This window comes from Pseudorasbora parva, chromosome 14, assembly GCF_024679245.1.
Source record: "Pseudorasbora parva isolate DD20220531a chromosome 14, ASM2467924v1, whole genome shotgun sequence".
Taxonomy (NCBI): Eukaryota; Metazoa; Chordata; class Actinopteri; order Cypriniformes; family Gobionidae; genus Pseudorasbora; species Pseudorasbora parva.
The window spans coordinates 21,347,663-21,372,342 of record NC_090185.1 but is presented as its reverse complement, the minus strand read 5'-3'; the positions used below and the strand labels follow the sequence as shown (position 1 = coordinate 21,372,342).

At 37.5% G+C, this 24,680-nt stretch overlaps 1 protein-coding gene across 2 annotated transcripts in view; it reads right to left on the bottom strand.

Annotated features, from left to right (window-relative positions):
* rabgap1l (RAB GTPase activating protein 1-like) overlaps positions 1-24,680 on the bottom strand; it is a 99,751-nt gene that overhangs the window by 23,546 nt on the left and 51,525 nt on the right. For both annotated transcript variants that reach the window (XM_067415858.1, XM_067415855.1), the window contains 4 exons: positions 10,129-10,242; positions 8,991-9,065; positions 7,474-7,599; positions 4,268-4,411 (listed from right to left, as the gene is read on the bottom strand). In XM_067415858.1, the coding sequence (XP_067271959.1) occupies positions 4,268-4,411; positions 7,474-7,599; positions 8,991-9,065; positions 10,129-10,242 (459 nt within the window). The remainder of the gene's footprint in view (positions 1-4,267; positions 4,412-7,473; positions 7,600-8,990; positions 9,066-10,128; positions 10,243-24,680) is intronic.

Genomic DNA, 24,680 nt, shown 5'->3' with positions numbered 1-24,680 from the left:
AGCTCAAATGTGTGGGAGTGACAGGAGCTGAAGGAAGAGGCAAACAATCTCGCTCGCACACGCTCAGGTGGACTGACAGGCAGGTTGATGTGCGCAGGCACAGTGAAGGACGGGCGGGAGTCGAGGCGGAGGTGCTATATGTGTGTGTGTGTGTGTGTCAGAGGGGAGCAGGTGGCATCGCAGTAGCGAGTGGAGAAGCAATGCTGAAGTCAGCTCCGCATGGAAACACCCGTCTCGAGCATCGCTTAGACGACCCGTTCACATGGCAACACAGAGCTAAAAATATCCTGTGTTCTTTATTAATAACAGGCGGTAGAAAGTATATCTTCCCGACAGGCTCTAGATGGCGCTAGGGGGCTAAATGGAAATTGCAGGGGGGATAATTGTGTGTCTGTTGAGGGAGGGATATGACTTTCCTCTCCGGCTTGTACATACACTTTGGTTTTACAAAAGGTTTTTAACTTTGGTTAAAAACCAAGTTGATATACTACAATTGCTTGTTATAATTGATACTAGCATAACTATCAGTATTAACATTTACAGGAAATGATGCAAAACAACAACCTGAGCAAATCGTCCCATATGGCACTAGTGGAATAGTATGTCAAGTAAGCAAAATTTTAAAAACAAAACAAAACAAAACAAAAAACGTATATATTTAATGAAATATATTGATATAATCATCAACTTGAAGAGCCACTGTGCAAGTTACACAACTGCAGTAATTTCAATAACTATTGAGAATACTTTTTGTTTGTATTTTTATTTATTTATTGTTTTAGTTTGGGGCAAGTAAGATTTTTAATGCTACTGAAAGAAGTCTCAAAGGGCTCATGACATAAGAAATCAAATTTGCCTTGATCATTTGACATACAAGAGGTCTTTCTGCCATTAACACATCTGCAAGTTTCACAGCATTAAACATCCTCCTCATTTTAAACAAATAATTTATTTCGTCAAGCTCCAAAAAGAGCTTATTTTGATCTTGTGGCATCTGTGACAGCACACAGGCAAATGTGTTTTAATATAACCGCCATCAGAGCAAGAATCGACGAATAGTTACACATTGCACTAAAGGCCCCGCCCACTGCCGTTCAGTCGCTTAATGGCTGACATTTGCCTATACTGGATGTGAACGTTGTGTCAGAAGTAAACAGAAGCCATTATAATCACTGATGCGGTCTACATTGGATACAGTTTAAAGATGCTCGTTCACTCCACACATAATTCTAAATAATAAAGTTCTTTAATATTGTAATCATTTATTATATCTTAAGAGCAGTCTAAAATGAGTTAATAACGTCTTAAACGGGATGTGTGTGACAGATCCGCGTCATGTTCGGCAGCTCCGGGTCCTAAAGTGACAGCAGACACTAATGCTGTCAGTCATTAATGTTAATCACAGAACAAAGGGAAAAGAGAAAATTACTCACTGCCCTTGACTAAAGAACTTTTGCAGCTTTAATAAGGATTAATATATATTTAATTCCTAATTTATACAGTGCAGACTGTTTGATAACGTTATTCAATTTCTGTAGCCTAAATTTCCTACCTGTAATCCTATCCCAATTTATATTACATTATATTATAAATTCAATGGATCATTTATTTCAGGATGAAAATGATTGTTTTTGAGCATATATTTATTTATTTATATTTCGTGCAAAAAATATTTTAAGTGAAAGGTAAGGAACGGTTATGTTTCCACTTGAGCCTAGTACGGCATGATTACGTAAGTTTTTGGGCCTGAATTCTCAGATTGGTTGGTGAACCAAGCTGGTAGAATGCGTGTAGTGACGTCGCCACTCATGATTGGTCATTTGTCTGTTGTTTCCAGTTTCTCTGTAGCTGGCTAAGCGGCTATTTGAGCGATGTAAACACAAATTAATAATACAATTAAAAGAATATCAGATCATTCGCCATAACACGGCTGCTACTTACATCTCATATCGTCAGTAAAACGTTGCGTTACCAAGGCAATGACTGATGCATTTGTATTACATTCCATAAGAGGCCATATTAGCCTCAGAGAAAAAAACGATACCATATCTGTACCAGAGGGAGCTGGTCGGCATGTAAAGGAACGGTTTAGCCAGGCGGTGGAAGCGTGTCCCGTCATGACTGGTTTCGATTTTAATATATTTTGAAAATGTAATATATTCCTGAAATGTCAAAGCTAAAATTTAAGCATCATTACTCCAGTCTTCAAAGCCACATGATCCTTCAGCAACCATTCTAATATGCCGATTTGATGCTCAAGATGCATTTATTATTACTATCAATGTTGAAAACAGTTGTTCTGCTTAATATTTTTATGTAAACCGTGAAAACCTTTTTCCCCCCCAGAATTATTTAAATAGAAAGTAAAAAAATTTAATTAAAAAAATTTAATTAAAAAAAACAACAACTTTTTTTTAAAAACATTATACATTTATTTTTTAACATTAAAAATGTCTTTACTGTTACTTTTGATAAATATAGCGCATCCTTAAAGAATAAAAGTATTAATTTCTTTCAGCAGTGTATTTTTTTCTTTCGTTTTTTTTCTGTAGAAGCAGAAAACAAAGATTTGTTGTTTTTAGAAGTTTCTTGAAAGACTTTTGAAAGAAGTTTGGGTAATGATGGGAAACAGGTTTGAGATTATCATTCACAAAATGTTTTACTTTACAGTGAATTACCACTGCTAACCTAATTCATTCATTCATTTTAACCTTGTCTTATTGAACAAATAGTGAATAAATAAAATGAGAGTCCAAGAAAGTAAGTCGCAAAGTAATTACTGCCTAGTACCGATTCACATGAAATCAATTGGTGCCAAGTTTCGGTACCTGTGAACACATCTGGTGATATATAGTGTCTGTGAATATTAAACTGCAAAAAGACTATTTAAATATGAACTACTACTTTAAAAAGGTATCTTTCAAAAATTTCTATGCAAGTAACCTTACAAATTTTGTCAAGTCCAAATGTTACTTAATCCTCAATAGTACTCGCTGTCACAACCTGACTTCGTTTCCCAACGGACTGATAACAAATCCTGTGAGCCCTTGGTCCCGGGAGATATTTAAAGGTAGCCAATCAGATTAAAGCTTGCCAAAGCGAGAAAAAGCTTTCCGGTTTTGTACACAATAGCATTAGATGATCAGCAAATACTTTTTTGCGATCAGTATACTGGGACAAACCGGAATACAAATAAATTGAAATGTAAATATGATTAGGGAAATATGGCATGAATAATAAAGACTACGATTATAATGAATTAGTCAAAAGTAGATGCACAGCCCCAAAAGAAGGCAGACCACTAAATGAATTAGAGATGAACTGATAGATGGATAAGAAAAGAGAGAGAGAGGTGTCTCGCAAGCATCTAACAGATTCTCATCATGCGATTCATTGACTGAGACAGGCTGAGGAAACTTTTAATTGTCTTGCCTCGGGCTACCACAGACGCTGAATAAAAAGGAAAAGGGGAGAAAAGCAATGGGGGAAAAAAATGAAAGGAAAAACTCTCAGAGGAGCAGAAAGGTCAAAGCGTTACTTTTGGAAAGACACAAAGCCCATTTCTAAGAAGTCAAAGATGCTTGCTTTGGGAAATCTAAGAGAGTTCAAGAAGTTTCGAAACTACTGAACTTTCCATCAGTTCCATGTGCTATTCAAAACCTAACACAACTACACTATTTATTTAGACAGAAAAAGACACTTAAAAGCCCAGAAATAAATATGATTCAATCTGCTAACAGTTTAGCTTTAGGTTTAGTATTAGATATCATTAACTAACCAAGGGTAACACTTTAACAGCATTCATTACTCTAGTATTATTGTAAACTTCTACATATACTATTACATTTTATCATTTAGAATACAAGTAACTGTTATAATAATTACTTACATAGAAGCCAGTATTTTAAATCTGAACATACTTCCTGGATTTGATAACTCCATTACTTTTTTTACATTTAGGATGCATACATTATAATTAATGCACTATGAAAACATAAAATAACAATGAATACACAGTATATCTAGAAACAAACTCATGAAACGTATGCACCTATATCCTGTGCCAGTATCCAAATGTTACCCTTTTGCTCTAATTATGAATGTGACAAGCAAAGGACAAACAAAATATTAAAAAAACGTATCCTCATTTAAATGTTGATGAATCGTAATGTTGGGTGAGTTAGTCTCACCTACAGTGACATCTTATTGGTTAAATGACTTGGTTAGGACACAGTTGTAATGTTGTGATTGAAGAAAGATTTATCACCTCGCACAGGAGCAGGTCGGTGATATGGAAGACCATGCAGAGAGGGAACTTGGCGGTAAACAGTGTTAGGAACCACTGGGACGCGTACATATGGGCCTCCAGGTTCAGATCCTGGAAGTGAGACCAAAGGTCCGGCAACTGCTCCTGGAAAGAGGAAGGAGAGAAACGGAGCGCTTAATGTAAGGGATATAAACAAGCATTATAACTTCTGTTTTTATTAAGATGACAAATTATTACATGTAATTATTTTTGGAGGCAAAGAGGGTGGAGCTTGGAAGTGTGTCAAAACAAAAAGAAAAAAATACATAGATAGAATAAAGAAAATATTATAGAATGATAAACATACAACAATAGACAGACAGACATCTAGATATGTAGATAGATAGACAGATAGAACAAAATGATAGAAAATAGACAGATAGATAAAATGACAGAAAGATATAGATATGCAGACAGACAGACAGACAGACAGACAGACAGACAGACAGACAGACAGACAGACAGACAGACAGACAGGCAGACAGGCAGACAGGCAGACAGGCAGATAGATAGATAGATAGATAGATAGATAGATAGATAGATAGATAGATAGATAGATAGATAGATAGATAGATAGATAGATAGATAGATAGATAGATAGATAGAGTGCAGTAATAAAGCGCTGTACACACACAGCACCTAAATCAAAGACCTATGTGTGCACTGAACTCTTTGAATTTGTGCTACAGTGTTTCTAAGAATGTTTTTTTTTTGTTATTAAAGGACAACTTAGGCGAAAAATTTACCTAGGGGCATTTCGTTCACTGGGATGCGTTTTCATGAAAATAGAATGTAAAGAGTTTTATCTCTAAAAACAGATTAGCTTATAACGCTAGTGTATGGGGCATCGAATAAGTCAAATTAAATCGCTACTTAATACCACTAACAAGGCTAAAATAGCCTCACACTAACACGGTAGAATAATGAGGGTCCCTACATGCAAACCGAAGCATTGAGAACTTGGTAAGTGTACAAACAGTTTAATAAGAAGATACTTTATAAAGACAGTACGTTACGAGTATACAGACAGTAGCCATCTTGGAAAACAGTCTCGACCAATCGAGCCACGAACACTGTGCTAAGTGATGAACTGTGACTTGGAATTTCATATGGGTCACCTTTTCCCTTGTAGTTAAGTCAACCGTGTATTTTAATAAACATATTATTCATGCATTCCCATGTAATTAGATTTCACAAACTTAATTTGTATCGATCAGCTCACTTAACAAAGTATTCGTGGCTCGACTAGTTGAGACTTTTTACCAAGATGGCCACTGTCTGTATACACGTAATGTACTGTCTTTATAAAGTATCTTCCAAGGGGGTAATCTAGCACTCGGAAAGCGTTCCACCCATAGCCATTGCTAACAAAGCCATCACCTGCTGTTAGCATCCCATTGACTCCCATTAATTTTTGAGTCACTTTGACAGTGAATAACTTTACATCTGATGCGTTTAAAGACTCCATTTGTCCATTGTTTATTTCTAAAGAAACACGACAATGCATAAAAGGCTCCGTTACCTTGTATCTTACACTATTGCCCCGTAGAAGCTGTTTTTGTAAAAATAGGCTAATGATTGCGTCATAACCAACGCGACTCTGTCGCACAGTTGAGAAATTACCATATAGACAGGAGGAGACGCTCAAAATCTTTTACTGTCTATGAGGCAGTCGGGGGGACGTGGAAACATAAAGTCTGATAAAGTCAAGGGAGAAGAATGGGGAGAAGCCCATAGTGAGCCAAAAGCAACGGGAGAAAATATTTAAACAACGTGATTCCGATTTCTCTTTCCACAACTATTAGAAGACCTACAACTGTCAGACAGGTTGCTTACGTCACATCTACGTCCTCAAGCTCAGTCTGAGCCTGCGCAGTTTGCTCAGCCATCAGGAAGTGGGGGCCTCTGATTGACTTCATTTTCCGCCGTTGAAGTCAATGGGATCGCTCTGTCCATTTCTTTTACTGTCTATGGTATCTTCTTATTAAACTGTTTGTACACGTACCAAGTTCTCAATGCTTCAGTTTGCATGTAGGGACCCTCATTATTCTACCGTGTTAGTGTGAGGCTATTTTAGCCTTGTTAGTGGTATTAAGTAGCGATTTAATTTGACTTATTCAATGCCCCATACACTAGCATTATAAGCTAATCTGTTTTTAGAGATGAAACTCTTTACATTTGATTTTCATGAAAACGCATCCCAGAGAACGATCTACTCGGTAACCATGTGTTAATTACCCCTAGGTTCATTTTTCATCGGAGTTGTCCTTTAAACCATAACAAGTGACGACTTCTGAGGTTATCAGAAGTATTAATACAGAAAAGGTTTATTGATTTCCTTAAGGGGATTTTGAAGCAACAAAAGTGGGAAAACCCAACACTATGGGAGCACTTTCCTAAGATACACTGAATCACTGTTAATCAAATCTATTGTTTGAAATTTGCACACACAAAAAAACTTTTTAATCTCTTCTAAAAGGTAATTTGCCAAACTATGTGATTATGAAGACCTGAACACACACAAAAAAAAATACCCCCCAAACCAAAATAAAAATAACAAAACATAATTAAAATCACCTCTTTTCAATAAGCTACACAATTTGAGGCAGGACAAAGCACATAACAATTTAGGCGTTTGTTCAGATCAATAACCCTAGGTATGAGCAACAGCAACAGTGATGCTTGCCTCAAAAAAGCCCAAGCAGAGAATAAATCAAAGAGGTAACCGACATCTACAAAGGCACATCTTAAATTAGCATCTCAAAAAGAGAGATAGGAGCAGGATAGGATCTTCCGGATCAGGAAGACTGAATATTTTTCTGGGGTAAATTGCATTGTTAGATCAGAGAGGCAGGAGCGTTGGGTTAACACATGCAAAGTAAATGACAACAGAGGAAGGGATTCTTCCAGAGAGTGTCGTATGGTACGTTTAACGTGAACGATGCTATCACTCCTGCAGTAGCAGAGCTAGTCGATACTAACCAGGTTGGGTTTAGCGCCGAAAGAGGGTACTTCAGGCCTAATTGCATTTTAGCACAAAATTAAAACCCATTTTCCAGCGCATTGGGTCTAATAGCTTACAAGAGGGCCACCACTTACACTCACAAGAGGTGAATGAGGTTGTGTGCCAAGCAATCTCTCAACTAACACTCAAAGCAAGACCAAACCTGCAGCAGGCGCTCGAGCTGGTAGAACTTGCAGTGAAGATCTTCAAAGTTGTTTTTGTAGAGCTCCCGGAGACCATAGTTGTACATGATCTTCACCAGCACGCAGAAAGCTTGCTCCTCGGGCATCTAAGGAGAAAAAGTGACAACACTTTAGATTATTTCAGATGCTAATGATTTGTGCATGAATAGGGAGCGATAAACACAACCAACTCATGATGTTTAAATGCGTCAGCTGCAACGTTTGTCTGTCTACTTCTCTATGGCAGTCTACAGTGATGAAATCAGAGATTGTTTGTGTTTGTGAGACGGAGAGAGGGACAGACAGAGAGCTGGGTATTAAATCACACAGACAGCGTGTGTGTCCCGAGCTCAATGGGCTCCTGCAGGTAGACGGGCTCTGTCATTAATATTCCTGACAGCTCCTGAGCTTCCCGGGCAAGGCCACGAGAAAGACGCTTACACTATATTATAGAAATCCCCAAACGCACTATAATATCAAGCCCCATACGGGCCGTTGTCACAGAGAAACAAAAAACAGCATCTTTTTCAGTCCTCGCTTTAATTAAATATGGAATTAACCATTTCATCAATGTCCTTGCTTCCTGCTGCTCTCTGCCTACAATTACAGTAGCTCCTCAAATAGTCAAAGATAAGGCACAACGAGGAAACCCTTCCTATTTAAACTATTGTTAGTGTCATCAAAATAGTTGAGTTAAAGATAACTTCCTTTCAGGTAAATTTTTTCGTAATGCCCAGTAAGTGAAAGTAACAGACTTCTGTTGGAGTATAAATTCTGACATATTTTTTAAATGTGACCGCTTATGTTCATGTAATTTTGCAAAGCATTTTTCGGGTTAGTGTCTCAAAAAAAAAAAAAAAAAAAAAACTAAACACAAATATAAATACATAACCAAAATATTTAATAATAAATCAAATGAATAAAAATACATTCAATTAAAACTAAATTAAATAACTAATAAAACAAAACAAAAAATCTAAACAAAAACAATTTCAAAACCAAACCCAACCAAAGCCAAATACAAACCAAACCCAACAACAAAATCACACCAAAGAAAAAAACATCAAACCAAAAACACCTAACCAAAAACCTAACCAAAACAAAACAAACCGAACTCAAAAACCAAACTAAACAAAAAACAAAACCAAACCCAAAGCAAGCCTAATAGCAAACATAACTTAACTAAACCAAAACAAACCAAAAAACAAACTAAACTAACCAAAAAAAACCCACAAAAAACTAAAAGAAAAACAAAACAAAAGCCAAAACTAAACTAAACTAAACTAAAAACAAAACAAAACAAAAGCCAAAACTAAACTAAACTAAACTAAAAACAAAAACAAAACAAAAGCCAAAACTACACTAAACTAAAAACAAAACAACCAAACACAAAGACCAAACCAAACTAAACCAAAAACAAAAACCAACTAAACTAAACTAAACTTAACAAACCTTAACTAGATAGACAATTTGTGGTAAATTGTGGCTAAATACTTACATGTAAAAGTAATACGGCGGCCAAAAATGATTGACCTTGGCAATAACCAATCTCCTCATCATACACAGAGTAAGCCTGTGGAAAAAAACATCTGTTTAGATACTGTGCACAGAAACAAAGCTTTGGAACTAATATAAAGGAATAAAGGCTTGTTTTAATTTTTTGGTTCATCAAAATGCAATGCTATTTCTAAATTTCTAAAAAAAATATATCAATATAAATATAAACTGTAAAAGTTATTTACAGAAAAAATATTTTATATTGAAAATAATGTGTACAAAAAATACTCAAATGTGTAAAATCTAATTCTGACATACATTAAATAGCGCAAAATATTTAAATTTGAATAAATAAATAATTCCATTTAAAGTTCCTTGTGTTGTGAATGCTGCTTCATGCTGTCGTTATAATTTTGCTCCATCATATGTAAACAACTGGAAACACTCATAAACGTTCTTGGCAACATGCGCTGCTGCGAGCTGAGTGGTTTTGTCTCCAGGATTAGCTGGATTGAAGGTCTTTTACACTATTTAGGAGCCTTTTAATCTGTCGGTGCCAATCAGCTGATGGAGAACCTTTTAAGACTCCCCACAGAAGAGATTTAACAGAGAACAGGACCACTGCACCCCCTTTTCTTCTTCACTCAACACTCATTATGGCACGCAATACAGTTTATTTATGAATTATGATTGTTAAGCAAACTTGTCTGTAACTTATACTAATACCACTAATACCAGTACAGTCTGTTTAATCATATAGATATAGTTAGATTATAGATAAATAATAATAGATAAAAAATAATAGTTGCTTTATAGATATACTGTTTATGTTTGCGTAACCGGATAATTGCTTGTTAGATAACTGCATTAGTTCTTACCACAACTTCACTTCTAAATATAATAACAGATCCATGATGTGTGAACTAGTAATTTGGACAAGTTTCACCCATCTCAGGGACATGCATTTGCAACAGATAGCAGAATCCATGGAGGTGAGTACAGCACATGGTTGGATATCTATCAAGGCCGTTACAGCAAAACAAAAGGTCAGTGGAAAGAGATGTTGCAGGGTGTCGTGATGCTTGTTAGCAGACGGCAGGAGTGAGTCATGCCTGGAGGAAGCGCAGCTTTCACCTCACCTTGCAGATCTTGTATAGAGAATCCTGTCCATCGCCGCCAGAGTCTTTGAAGTAGTCGTGAGCAGGGAAGGTGCGATGGATGTCTCTGGTGATGACGGCTTCCTGGGCGGAGTCCTGTGGGTCGAATCAAGAGTTACAATCAGGCATTTTTTTAATTAAAATGAACTATGAAAAATATATCTTTTTTGATGTTAGTTAATAAAAAGCCAGCTGTTCACTGTTGTTCATGCTAGTTCAATTAACAAATATTAACCGAAACCTTTTTTGATTTTTTTAAAAGTAGAAATTAACATTACCTAATAATAATTAAAGCTGTATAAGTAATGTTTATGTTTAGTTCATGTTAACTAATGTTAAGTAAAAATCTATCTATCTATCTATCTATCTATCTATCTATCTATCTATCTATCTATCTATCTATCTATCTATCTATCTATCTATCTATCTATCTATCTATCTATCTATCTATCTATCTATCTATCTATCTATCTATCTATCTATCTATCTATCTATCACAACAACAGCAACAACCACCACAACAACAACAACAACCACCACCACCACCACAACAGCAACAACAACAACTACCACCACCTCCACAACAACCACCACAACCACAACAACAACAATAGCAACAACAACAACCACCACCACCACCACAACAACAACAGCAACAACAACATCTACCACCACCTCCACAACAACCACCACAACAACAACAGCAACAAAAACATCTACCACCACCTCCACAACAACCACCACAACAACAACAATAGCAACACCACCACCACCACCACAACAACAACAACAACCACCACCACAACAACAATAACAACAACAACCCCACCACCACAACAACAACAACAACCACCACCACAACAGCAACAACAACCCCAACCACCACAACAACAACAACAGCAACAACAACAACAACAACAACCCCCACCACCTCCACAACAAAAACAACAACCACAACAAAAACAACAACCACCACCACCACAACAACAACAGCAAAAACAACAACAACCCCACCACCACAACAACAACAACAGCAACAACAACAACAACAACAACCCCCACCACCTCCACAACAAAAACAACAACCACAACAAAAACAACAACCACCACCACCACAACAACAACAGCAAAAACAACAACAACCCCACCACCACAACAACAACAACAACCACCACCACAACAGCAACAACAACCCCAACCACCACAACAACAACAACAGCAACAACAACAACAACCCCCACCACCTCCACAACAAAAACAACAACCACAACAAAAACAACAACCACCACCACCACAACAACAACAGCAAAAACAACAACAACCCCCACCACCACCACAACAACAACAGCAAAAACAACAACAACCCCCACCACCACCACAACAACAACAACAACCACCCCCACAACAAAAACAACAACCACAACAAAAACAACAACCACCACCACCACAACAACAACAGCAACAACAACAACCACCACCTCCACAACAACAACAACCCCAACAAAAACAACAGCCACCACCAGAACAACAACCACCACCAACACCACCATAACAAAAACAACAACCACCACAACAAAAACAACAACCACCACCACCACAACAACGACCACAACAACAACAACAACCACCACCACCACAACAAAAACAACCACCACCACCACACCAATGACCACAACAACAACCACCACCACAACAACTACAACCACCACAACAACAACCACATGCAATTTTATACAGTTAATTTTCGGAATAACCCAAGTCAAATTCTAGAATTTTATTTATTTTTTATTGTTATTTTTAACATTGAGATACAACAGCAAATAGGGAGCACACGTGTGATTGGAAAAGATAAGTGCGCAGGTGACAGTACAGATGAGCTACTATCATACATGCAGCCTGCACTGGAAAAGCTCAATTATGAAACAACCATGTGATGGTAATTTCCTCTACAGTCTTTGATCTCCATCCATGTTCCTTTGAGCTCAAATAAAAACGTGAACACAAGGTTGAGCTTGACTGAGGACAATGCAGAATAATGTGCAATTTTTTCAAGAACACTCGAATAAGATTCCTTGAGTAAAGAAATAACCTTGTGTGAAGTGTTTACAGAGCTGAGATAGATTAAGCAGCGCAGGAAAGTGTCTTACTCAGCACAGCACACTCTTCAAAGCGGGACGCAAATCGAATTAACAAGTCAAATGCAGACAGCGTTCCAGTCACATGATGGAGAACATGAACAGACTCTGACATGCAAAACAGGGCTGAAACTCTGGACCAGAGCCAAGAGCATCTAAGAGCATCAAAAAGCATCTACTCTGTACCAAACTGACTCCAGAACGAGAGTCTTGCCGTGTAGAATTATGGGAAATGAGGTTTTGCTGCACAAGCCTGTCATAAACCGGCTAAATGAGCAGAATATTAATCAGTTGTCCTTCTCATCAACTCGAGTGAACAGATCGGTGGAATTCACGCCGTGGCAACATCAGACGGTGACTGCGGAAATGGCTCTGACAGGCTGAGTTGTAATAAGGTCCATTCCATTAACAGCGTGTGTCAGGGCTAATTAAAGGCATCATTAGTCAACTAATGCGAGAGGGGGAAGGACAGGTTTCCAACTCCCCTCACCTGTTTACACTGCGTCTGAGAGTTTGTTAAAAGGTGGGCAGAATAAAGCCTGACAGATCTTATGAATAAGGTGAATCATATCAGTATGTCTGTCTATCCATCCATCAGTGGCTGAAGTTAACTTACTCTTCTGATTAATGTTACCTTCCTTTTTCTCTTCAACATGCATACTATGAATAATGCAGGCGCCTTCACTGCAATTTCTCCATATACATGATCCGGATGAATTCTCGCTGATAGTACAGAGCACAGCACACCCATTTGTGTACCTTACTTCATCAGTTTACGTTTATACAGGGGAAAAACAAGGACATGAAGGCCGTTTACCATGAAGGTTACCAGAGCATATTTGGACGTGGCAACACTGCTTTTTTTCTTTATGAATTAATCAAGAGCACAGTACCGTTCAAAAACATTACTATTTTTAAAAGGTGTCATGAACTGGCTTTTTGTTTTTTTATACTGTTGTCTGAGGTCAAGTAATGATGTTCGTGCGGTTTTTACATTCAAAAACATAACTAATAAGCAATAGGCTATTTTCTACAGTGGTTTTGAGGCTCTCTCCTGAACATTGGGTTTTGATGGGCGTGCCGCCCTGGAGACTTTGAAGTAAACGCCCAAGGCTAGAATTTGATAAGATTTACATATTTAATGAGCTTCAGCTGCCTTGTCAGTTCACAGAAGGGAATGTTTTGAAAGCGGCAACCGGAATAATTCTCTGACAGGGCTCTCAAAATGTATTTATCAAACTAACAAACAATGATTTATCTCTCATCCACCTGCGATTTATTTATTTATTGGCTCTATTTATTTATTTTTTACTTGGCTCGACCGATCGGTGGATAAGCGCAAACCACGTGCTCTTCAAATATCAAGTCAAGAGAGTTAACAGCGTAGATCAAGAAAGTAATGTTATTTCACCATTTAAGATTCACCAGCCTGCCGACGTGCTAACGTTTTGGTAGCCCGTCTGGAAAACACACAGCCCTGGAACGATGGGCTTTGTGAGCCCCCTGGCCCATAACATTACATGTCCGATCTGATCTGTTCTGATCCCGAATTGCAATGAATCAACAAATAAGGGATTCTCCAGCCTGTGGAAGCGTGCTAGGTATGTTCTGTAAGACACGTACACATAATCAATACGATCTATAACAATGCAATACTATCACATAGAAAAAACATGTTTTACTCACGTAAGTGTGTTGCACCATTCCTGTCGTATTCAATATAGAAAGCACAGCATTGTGTTTTAATCTAAATATGTCTGCAAATCCAACATTGACCTGAGACTTGTTTACAAATGATTATTTTGCTATCTTCGGCGTGTTTATTGCTCGTTTAGCTCCACAAGTCGGTGGGCGGGGCTACAGAAGCAGCGTACACATAGAGGCAGCGTTTCACCCTTCTAATACGTCATTGATTCGAGAGCCTCGTTTTCTGGGCCTGGTGCCTATAAAAGCTTTTCTTTGACTAACAAGGATGTTTTCAGCTCTGAAACTTACAGGATAATCGTATATTACCATAAACTTTTATATACCAAAGGCTAAAGGGAAAGTTGATTTCTCAATTCATCACCCCTTTAATGTTTTTGAGTCTCTCATGCTCATCAAGCCTGGGCATACTTCCAAAATTTTGAACGGTACTGTATATGCTGTGTGTGTTTGTGTGTCTATATATATATATTAAAAAAAACTCAACTGTCATACCAGTCAGCTATTATCAGTTATCAGTTCAACACTAATAATAAGCTCTATACTGCATTTCACACCTTAGCCTAAGGCGAACTCTGACCTTAGCTCAGCAACAACCTTTGGAGGGGAATATATAAAATCTGCATTTTTACAGCAATTGCCATTTTGCCGTGTTTTTCAACAGCGACAAAAAGACTCAAAGCTGTAATTTTGTCACAGTATGGGGTTAATCACACCATGGTGTATGATTGAGTTCAGCGGACTGTTTCACTGTTGCTCCCTTTCTCCCTTTGCATCTCTCCCTCTCACCCCCATCACTCTCGCTTCTTGCAGTGTGCATGAAAATGAAATGCTGCCTCATAAACTGCGAGTTAGTGACAAATGGTATTCATAAATAAAGCCAGAGATACAGGCTGCGAATGGTAATGTGGCCACTAAACATCTGTGAGGCTCGGCAATAGCAAAACCGTCCAGACCGGAGACCCAGGGAGGGGATAAACAAAGGGATGCAATCTGATTACATCCAGAGTAAAAGCTTGAGGAAACTCACTGCCGGCCTCCCGACAGGCTTTGGTCTGAACGCTGCTTTTGATGGGATGCATAGTCGCAAATAACAGAAGGCCAGTCAGATTTGTCCAGGCTCCTACAGAAAGATAAAACCACTGACCTTCAGGGACATTGATCTGAGGGATCTTCAACATGGGTGGGAGTTTATTAGAAGGACGGGAGTATTTTGGGTCCTTATGAAACTGAACCAGTAGAGCAAAGCACTAGCTAGCAACATAAAGGTTATGGGTTTGATTCCCAGGGAATGCATAAACTGATAAATTGCTAATGTTAAATCAAAATTTGATTAAAACCACAGTTAATTTAGGCATCCCAAATCTATACAGTACAAACAATGTATATTAGTTTTTCCTAAAGATGTAATTTAACAGCATTCATTTTTTGTGTGATTTATAAGATATCAAAAAGATATAAAAAAAAAAACATTTAAATTCTATTATAACTAAATACAGTAAATTCTGAATAAATGTAAAAGGTAACTCTAAAAAAACTTTCATAAAATAAATAAAACATTAAAATAACACTAAAAGTTAATTTAAATCAATAAAGTGAATTTATGAATCAAGATCATAATGTTCAGTATGAAAAATGGATATATATTTTAAGATTTGAGATTACATTTAACAGTGTTAATAAATTATTAGTGATGGCTAATATTAAAATAAAATAAAAATTAAACAAAATTAATTAAACTAATAGTCAATAAATAATTAAGATTATTAATAATTTATATTATTATTATCATTATTATTATTATTATTATAATAACAAAATAAACCCTAAAGATATTAATAATAACCATATTATATTATAAATATATACATTCTATATAAATGTAAAAAGTACATCTAAAAAATGTATTTTATAAAATAAATCCAAAAAATAAAACAACAAAATAACACAACGTTAATTTATATCAATAAAGTGAATTTAGGCATCAAGATATCAATGTAGAGTATGAAATATTATATTATATATATATATATATATATTTTGACACATTTAACTGTGTTATTAAATTATTAGTGATGGCTCATATTAAATTAAAATGTATATTAAATTAATAATAGTCATGAATTAATAATTTATATTATTTGACGATGTAACAAAAATAAGCACTAAAAACCAAAATCAACATAATTTTAAATGCTACAAGTAAATACAGTCATCACATTATAATGTACAGTTTAAAAAATGGATATTACGATTAATCTATACTACAAATAAAATAAATTCTATATAAAAACTAAATGGGAAAAAAATGGGATGGGAAATGCCATTAATGAAAGTTATATAAAATAAAATAGTTCTGGGAATATTAAAGATATATGGGTAAAACATTAATACAACATATACATAACTGTGTACATTTCTGAAATACATAACTTGGACAAAAGACGCATGCATTATCTGTAAAGCTGCTTTGAAAAGATATGTATTGTGAAACGTGCTATACAAATAAATATGAATTGAATTGAATAATAAAAATAAGAGGAACTAATATAAAAAAAGGCCTTCCTTCACATAGGCTTAGTACAGTTTGACATGTTGCCTTGTGTGAATTGGGCCCGACAAATGAGCTGCCACAAAAGGGCATCAACAGATGTGTTCTTTCCACAGTGCATTTCACCCTGAAGCTCACGGGGCCTTCGCTCATCTCGTTAACGCCCCGGAATGACAGGCAGTACTGTACCTCAGCGCGTCCTAGAACTCTGAAAGCCGGTCGGTTTGGTCACAGCAACACCGGAGCTAAAAGCTCCGAGCAGAGTCTCCCGCAAGAACAGAGTGAGTCGCTCTGAAATCTGAGATGACAGCAAACAACATTAGTGCAAGCTGGACTGAGAGATGCAGCATGACAAGCTGGTGTGGAGGCACAGTGAGTGAGACAGGCGCTGTCTCCGAGAAGCTGCCGTCAGGCTCGCTCAGTCACTCTAGAACTTTTCGTGGTGGGCGCACAGTGCGAAAGAGCCTCTGAAGTTTGTGCCGGGCCTCCCACTGGGTTCTAAGCCAGTCAGCGCCGATCTTGTGCCGGTCTGACAACAAAGCGGCTGTCGCCAGAGCCCCACCCGGGGCGAGCTGACCTATTTCTCGGATTTGACATCAGGAGGAGAGAGTATACAAGTGTTGTGATGTGCTATCAAAAGCCGAATCTGCTCCAAGTGCAGCTGTAGATGTTACTACAGAGATCCAAATCTGCTCCGTCAACTCATGTTGATGCAACATGTAAGATGCAACATTAAAAGTCAAGCTGGGGTCTGTGGAAAACGATTACATGATCTCATGCTGTTCAGCTGCAGAAGATGAAATAAAGATGTTGACCACTTTTGTTGTGCTCAACAGAAATAACCTGCATAAGAACATAGCAACAACTGAAGTTTAAAATGCCAATAATACTACTATTTTGTTGAATTTTTCCACTTTGGCCCACTTATTATTGCACAAAAAAAAGTTCAACAAATTTCATTATGTCTGATAATCGATAACGTACATTAAAATTCAGTACTTTACTGAGTTAAAAAATGTATTTACAAAAAGTAAAAATGTATAATAAAATACTAACAGCTAAAATCAAATGTTTAAAGGGTTAGTTCACCCAAAAATTGTGTCATAAATGACTCACCCTAATTTTGTTCCACACCCGTAAGACCTCCGTTCATCTTCAGAACAGTTTAATATATTTTATATTTAGTCCAATAGAGTATCTAAGTGTAGGCACACTATACTGTCCACGTCCAGAAAGGGAATAAAAACATCATCAGAGTAGTCCATATGTGACATCAGTTAGTTAATTAGAATCTCTTGAAGCATCGAAAATACATTTTAGTCCAAAATAACAAAAACTATGACTTTATTCAGCATTGTCTCCTCTTCCGCGTTTGTTTTCAAAACTCAAATAAAAATTTAAACGGTTATGAATCAGCGGATTGATTCATGATTCGGATCGCCAATGCCAGTTTGGCATGCTATCTGAATCATGAGTCATTAAATGATATCAATTTCATTTTTGGGTGAACTAACCATTTAAAGGGATAGTTCACTTTAAAATGGAAATTCTGTCATCCTTTACTCAGCCTCAAGTTGTTTCAAACCTGTATGAATTTCTTTCTTCAGCTGAACACAAGGGAAGATATTCTGAAGAATGTCAGTAACCAAACAGTTAACTGGAGCCATTGACTTCCATAGTAGGAAAAAAAAAATACTATGGAAGTCAATGGCTCCAGTTAACTGTTTGGTTACTGACATTCTTCAGAATATCTCCCCTTGTGTTCAGCTGAAGAAAGAAATTCATACAGGTTTGAAACAACTTGAGGCTGAGTAAAGGATGACAATTTTCATTTTAAAGTGAACTATCCCTTTAAGCGTTACGAATAAATGTAGGCATCATAACATTGTAATGTCAGTATAAAAAATGTACAGTCATTTCAAGACTTTCTGTGAAAGTCTATGAGAAATAATTGAGCTGAATTCATATCACCAAAAAAAATAATAATAATAAAAAAAAATTAAAAAAATAAAAATCACAAATTATTTTTACATCCTGTATGAAAAACTGTATGATTATATAGTATGATTATATAGTGGGGGGGGGGGGGGGGGGGGCACTCATATTAAAACTTTGCCCTACACAGATATTGTCATTGTGAAAATATTAGACCGATAAATGGTCGATACTAAACCGATAAATTGGCGTTATTAAAATTCTACAATTTTTTGTGAAACACTGACTCGGGAGCGCTCTTGTTCAGAAAAGTAACCTGCGTATTTATTTTTAGCCGATTGTAATGTATTTAGTTATATAAAACACATGTACTGTAAGTGGTGATGGTGTTAATAATTTACCTCAGATATGAGCGAGAGTGAGCTTCAGTGAATCACGCTCGGACTGCAGAGAATGTGCTCAGTGTAAAACGCACTTTTCTTTTGACCTGGAGTCTAATAAACGTTAAACAGAAAATATGCTGGCTTATGTAGGCTATAACTGCACTTGTTTCAGAGTTCACTTTCCCTATTAATATTTGCTGCTGCATCCTTTAAGTCTATGGCTTCTCAATTTCTCCAACCACGGGCACAGATCAAACAGAAAATGTGCGCTGTGTTAATCGCGCATTAATAAAATGAGTGCTGTTAAAATTCATTTCTGATAACCCGATAATTTTGACAGCCCTAATCACAACATAAATGTAGTACATGAAATAATACATTTTATTCTAAAATATTGATCAATAAACAACATAATACCAATGTATTGTGAATCCCTTCTTATAATGTCAACCAAGATGAGTCCTTTTTACAGCTTGGTTTCTATAAATATTCTAGATGGACATAAAACGTAGCTTTGCGATGAGAACGTTGTGTGTCTACTAACAGAAAATCCTCTTTTGTATGATAAAGTACATCCTCTGACCCCTTTAACCTTCCTGCAATGAACCTCGGAGTGGTGGAGGTTAAAATTAGAAGCAAAGGAAAAAGGCAAGGCAGAAAAATCGCAGGTGATTGACAGTAGGAATATTACCTCCTCTATTCCTTCCCTGGCTGGAATCGGAGCAGTTCAAAGGGGGCCGTAATTGAAATTGACAAACTGCAGCATTAGCCTGATCACAACAGCCAACCTTGCAGCAGCAAAATAAAAGGTGCCTGAGAGGAGGAAGAGAAAGGGAGAAAGAAAGCGAGGAAGGAGGGCTGAAGTGTTCTCTATGCTTCGCAAGCACCAAGACAGATTAATCTTGTTCATGCATAATGCATGCCAGCGCAGTGTGTGATCGCATTGACGGTTGGTTATTAACTGTGTCACAGAGCGAAAACACACGCGAATCAACAGACCTCACATGCATATACGATCCGCGGCTAAACTACTGCAAAAGACCGAAGACTTTGCGCAAAAGGCGATTAAAAAAAACCTGTCATCATCAAAAGCTCGGGACTGACTGATAAATTGCAGCTCGAGGCGTACGCTAACTTGAGTTTAAAACTGCAGTATTGTTTACTTGAAGATGCAAATCTGAGTTCCATTTGATCTGAAATGTACACATTTTCTGGATTACAAGTTTCACAACTTTCATCAAATGTTGAGACTGTCACCAAGTTCATTAAAAACCAGAGAGCCTGCGGAGCTCCGTTCTGTCATGGCTCTTCGAGGATTTTTCGGTCTCCCGAGGGCCTACAACATCTGGTCCTCGGGACAGACTGTTAACTCGTCTGTCAGCGTGCCGTCACTGCTCTTTTAATTGCCAGTGCCGTGTTGCATGCTAATTCATTGGGCACGCTAATGATCTAATTCGAAAGAACACTTGCAATAGCTATGGATACAGCGACTAATCGTCACAAAACCAAAATCATTGATCAACACAAATGAGATTTTAAAGTACCCCTGTAGTCAATACTTTTAACCCCTTACACCTCATCTTTGATCAACAAAATTACATATTTAAAAATCTTCATGCCTTAAAATAGCTAAATGTAACTCTACACCCTTGCTTCATTGTACGCGGATCCATGAGTATGCTATTTAGCCCCACCTCCACTCACTAAAGCCCACCCACACATTGACGTGATTGGTAGTTTGGAGTAGGTAGTTTGTGATGTCAGAAACACCAGTGATTTCTCTCGAGAAAAAAGAGAAAATATTCAGCAACTGGTGTTGACGTATGACTTTGCTCACGGTTTGTCTTAAAGCATATTAAAAACAACATTAAAAACTAGATTTTCACTAAAGAGGGACTTTAAGAGTATAGAAACTAATTTAAATATCACACAAAAAAACGAGCATGTTATCAAAAACAATACCAAATACTGTATTAAATATTAATACACTTTTTTAAATTATTAAAACAATGGCATGTAGTGTTCAAGTAATGATAGTTTTTCAAGTAATTAAATAGTGTTTAAGTGTCTTAATTAATTAAAACAGTTTTTCCAAGTAATTATTTAAGCAAACTGGGGATCCCCTGCAAATTTTGGCCAATACCGATAACCGATATATAACCGATAACTGATATATTAGCTGACATTAGACATCCATCAACAATATCCATTTCTTATAAGAGCAATATCGATAACATTAAAAAGTCATTTAGTAACTATTTTTCTTGGCAATACTACTGTTTGATTAGTTTCACCAAAAATAAATAGACTGTGGGCTGCCTAATGCCCAAGCAACTGCTTGTTTGCATTTACTTAATGCCATAGTAATACTCTGTACTACTGATACTGCAGAAAATACAGCTTATTTATTTTAGTATGGACCTAACAATACTTTCAACATCTCTAACAGCCACTATGTAGGTTTTCAGTTGTGAAGCCTCGCTGAATGGTGGCTATATTTGTCTTTTCACCTGGGGACAGCGGATGTTCTTTACCTATCCATTTGTGATGTGAGTGCCTAGATGGAAGGTGCCCTTTATGCCTTGGGCCAGTTTCCTCTTTATAAAACTTAAACTTCACTATTATGGAAGAAAAAGGCCACAGGTCACCAGCCAGTGAAAAAGGGACGGCAACTCTGCATGACCCTTCAAGACATCCCAAAGCAATCTGAGAAACTGAAGTAGGAGGACGTAGGCAGCACTTCACACACGGGAAATGCAGGGAACATGTAGTGGATGTGAAACTAACCCAGATGACCTTTGAGAAACCGACAACTTACATACAGGATGTGTCCCAAACGGCATGCTTGATGTGCACTTGTGGTCTTCCGATGGCCATGTGTCCCATTTGACACTTTAGGTTTCATAAGGATGCTATGGAACACCAAAAATGGACCACAAGGGCTAAGGATGACATTTAGGACAGGATTTCAGAAGTACAGGCTCCGAACGGCAGGGAATTTAGAGAACCGCAAGACACCGATCAAAGTTATTTGGAGGGAAGGCCTCAGATCAACTCCTCAAGATGGCATAAGGATATTATAAGCAGAGAAATTTCTATTTTAACGTCTATTATTTTTCAGCCTAAAAAAGGATACTCTCAAAAGTCTTAAGTTGCCATAGCTACAAGACTTAAAGTCTTGAGGGCTGGTGAGAAAAAAAAACATTGAGAGCTAGTGACAGGAACTCTCGTCTTGTCGATACTTTATTTAAATGAACAACTAATCCCACATTTACACAAAGAAGCAAAGGTAGAATCGGTTTCCATGGGGAAAGTATGGACCCAGAAGATTCACTTCAGGTCAAGTAGATTAAACTATGACAGATCTGGCCGAACCCACAGAGATGATTGGAAATAAGAGCGTCGTCTCAGAGGGGAATAGGGCTTTTCATACAGTCGGTGATGAATTAAAGGGCTGTGAGTGGAGCCTGGCTGATAAGGGAACAGTGGTGTCGAAGCAATCCTTCATTGTTCTTTGTGACCTGCTTTTCCTCACAAGGTGTCAAGTCCACGATTTTACTCAATCTGTCTCGCTCCTTCAACCCAAACCTGTGTGACAAAGGGGCAACCTTAAGGGAAAAGGCACAACGACAATCTTCTCTCTCAACACGACTAATTTCACTCACTTCTTGCACGATTCAGAACAGTAACCATCTGGTGAACAATCCTAAGCCTTATAGAGATTCAGTTCAGTCTTTCAAAAGTAGAAATGTTTTCGTTCCAAACCTGTATGACATTTTCTTCTCCTTTTTTTTCTCCAATACCTTTTTTAATGTTTCAGATCTGTGAAACATTAAAAAAGGTATTGGTTTAACTGTTTTGGTCCATACAATGAAAGTCAATGGGGTAAACAACATTGTACATAGAACATGTCTTAGATCCTTGAGTTCAGCTCATGAAACAAATAAATATATACACAGTGACACTGATCAGGTGAAGTGAATAAAACGGATTATCTCTTGATCACGGTGCCTGTTAGTGGCTGGGATATATTAGTTAGGAAGTCAACATTCCGTCTTCCAAAGCTGATGTGTTAGAAGCAGGAAAAATTGGCAAGCGTAAGGATTTGAGCGTGTTTGACAAGGGCCAAATTTTGAAGACTAAACGAATGGTTCAGAGCATCTCCAAAACTGAAGCTCTTGTGGGGTGTTCCCAGTCTGCAGTGGTCAGTATCTATCAAAAGTGGCCCAAGGAAGAAACAGTGGTGAACCGACGACAGGGTCATGGGCGGCCAAGCCTCATTGATGCAAGTGGGGAACTAAGGCTGGTCTGTGTGATCCAATCAAACAGATGAGCTACTGTAGCTCAAATTGATCAAGAAGTTAATGCTGGTTCCGATGGAAAGGTGTCAGAATACACAGTGCAGACCAGTCAGGGTGCCCATGCTGACCCCTGTCCACCGCAGAACGCAACAACAGTGAGCATCAGAACTGGACCTCGGAGCAATGGAAGAAGGTAGCCAGGTCTGATGAATAACATTTTCTTTTACATCACTTGGATGGCTGCTTACCTGGGGAACACATGGCACCAGGATGCACTATGAGAAGCACTATGATGCTTTGCACAATGTTCTGCTGGAATACCTTGGGTCCTGCCATTCATGTGGATGTTACTTTGACTTGACCACCTACCTAAGCATTGTTGCAGACCATGTACACCCTTTCATTAAAATGGTATTCCCGATGGCTGTGGCCTCTTTCAGCAGGATGATGTGCCCTGCCATATTGCAAGAATGGTTCAGGCATGGTTTGAGGAGTACAACAATGAGTTTGAGGAGTTGACTTGGCCTCCAAATAGGCCTGTCACAATACATTTTGCTGGACGATAAATTGACCAAGCAAATATTCTGATAAACAATAATATTGTCGTTCTGAGACCATTTTCATCTAAAATATTGATAATGGCATAATAATGCAGGTACATCTTTTCAAAGATCAATACACTTTTATTTCTAAAGACTATTTAACACTGAAAAACTGAAAACATTTTAAATATCCACAATAAATGAAAAAAAAGCAATAGACTCTCAGTCTGTTTACAAAAAAATGCACTTGAATAAATACCAAAAACAATAAATAAAATGGTTGAAAACTGCAACGGATGATTGTATTTTAGGTGCATATTAGGGGTGGCATGTTTCACAAAACTCACGGTACGGTTCGTATGACGGTTTTAAGCCTTGTTTATACTCGATGCATGAGCGCGAGGGTGCGTGCGGCAAAAGTAACGTCAACGCGGAGTGGGCCGTCGTGTGCATTGAGTGCACAAGACCCCATTTCGCCTGGCGGTGTGCAGCACATTTTTTGTAACCGCTCCACATCCGAAGATGAACTAGGCAAATCTAGCCGAGTAGGACGTCTCATGACACCGGCACCCAGTTTGCGCATAAATTAGGTGCTTATATTTACTAAATGAGCCTACAAACGCAGAAATAAGCTCTTTTAAATAAAGATTCATGTTTAATAAAATAAATAAATCACGACACTAAAATGTTTCGTTAAATTAGTAAAATACTTGAGAGATTGTTAATTTAGTTGCATACATACAGTGTCTTGCGAAAGTATTTGGCTCCGACCTTTGGCCACATTTCAGGCTTCAAACAAAGATATAAAACTGTAATTTTTTGTGAAGAATCAACAAGTTATAACAGCAAGACACAATCATGAAGTGGAATGAAATTTATTGGATATTTCAAACTTTTTTAACAAATCAAAAACTGAAAAATTGGGCGTGCAAAATTATCCGGCCCCTTTACTTTCAGTGCAGCAAACTCTCTCCAGAAGTTCA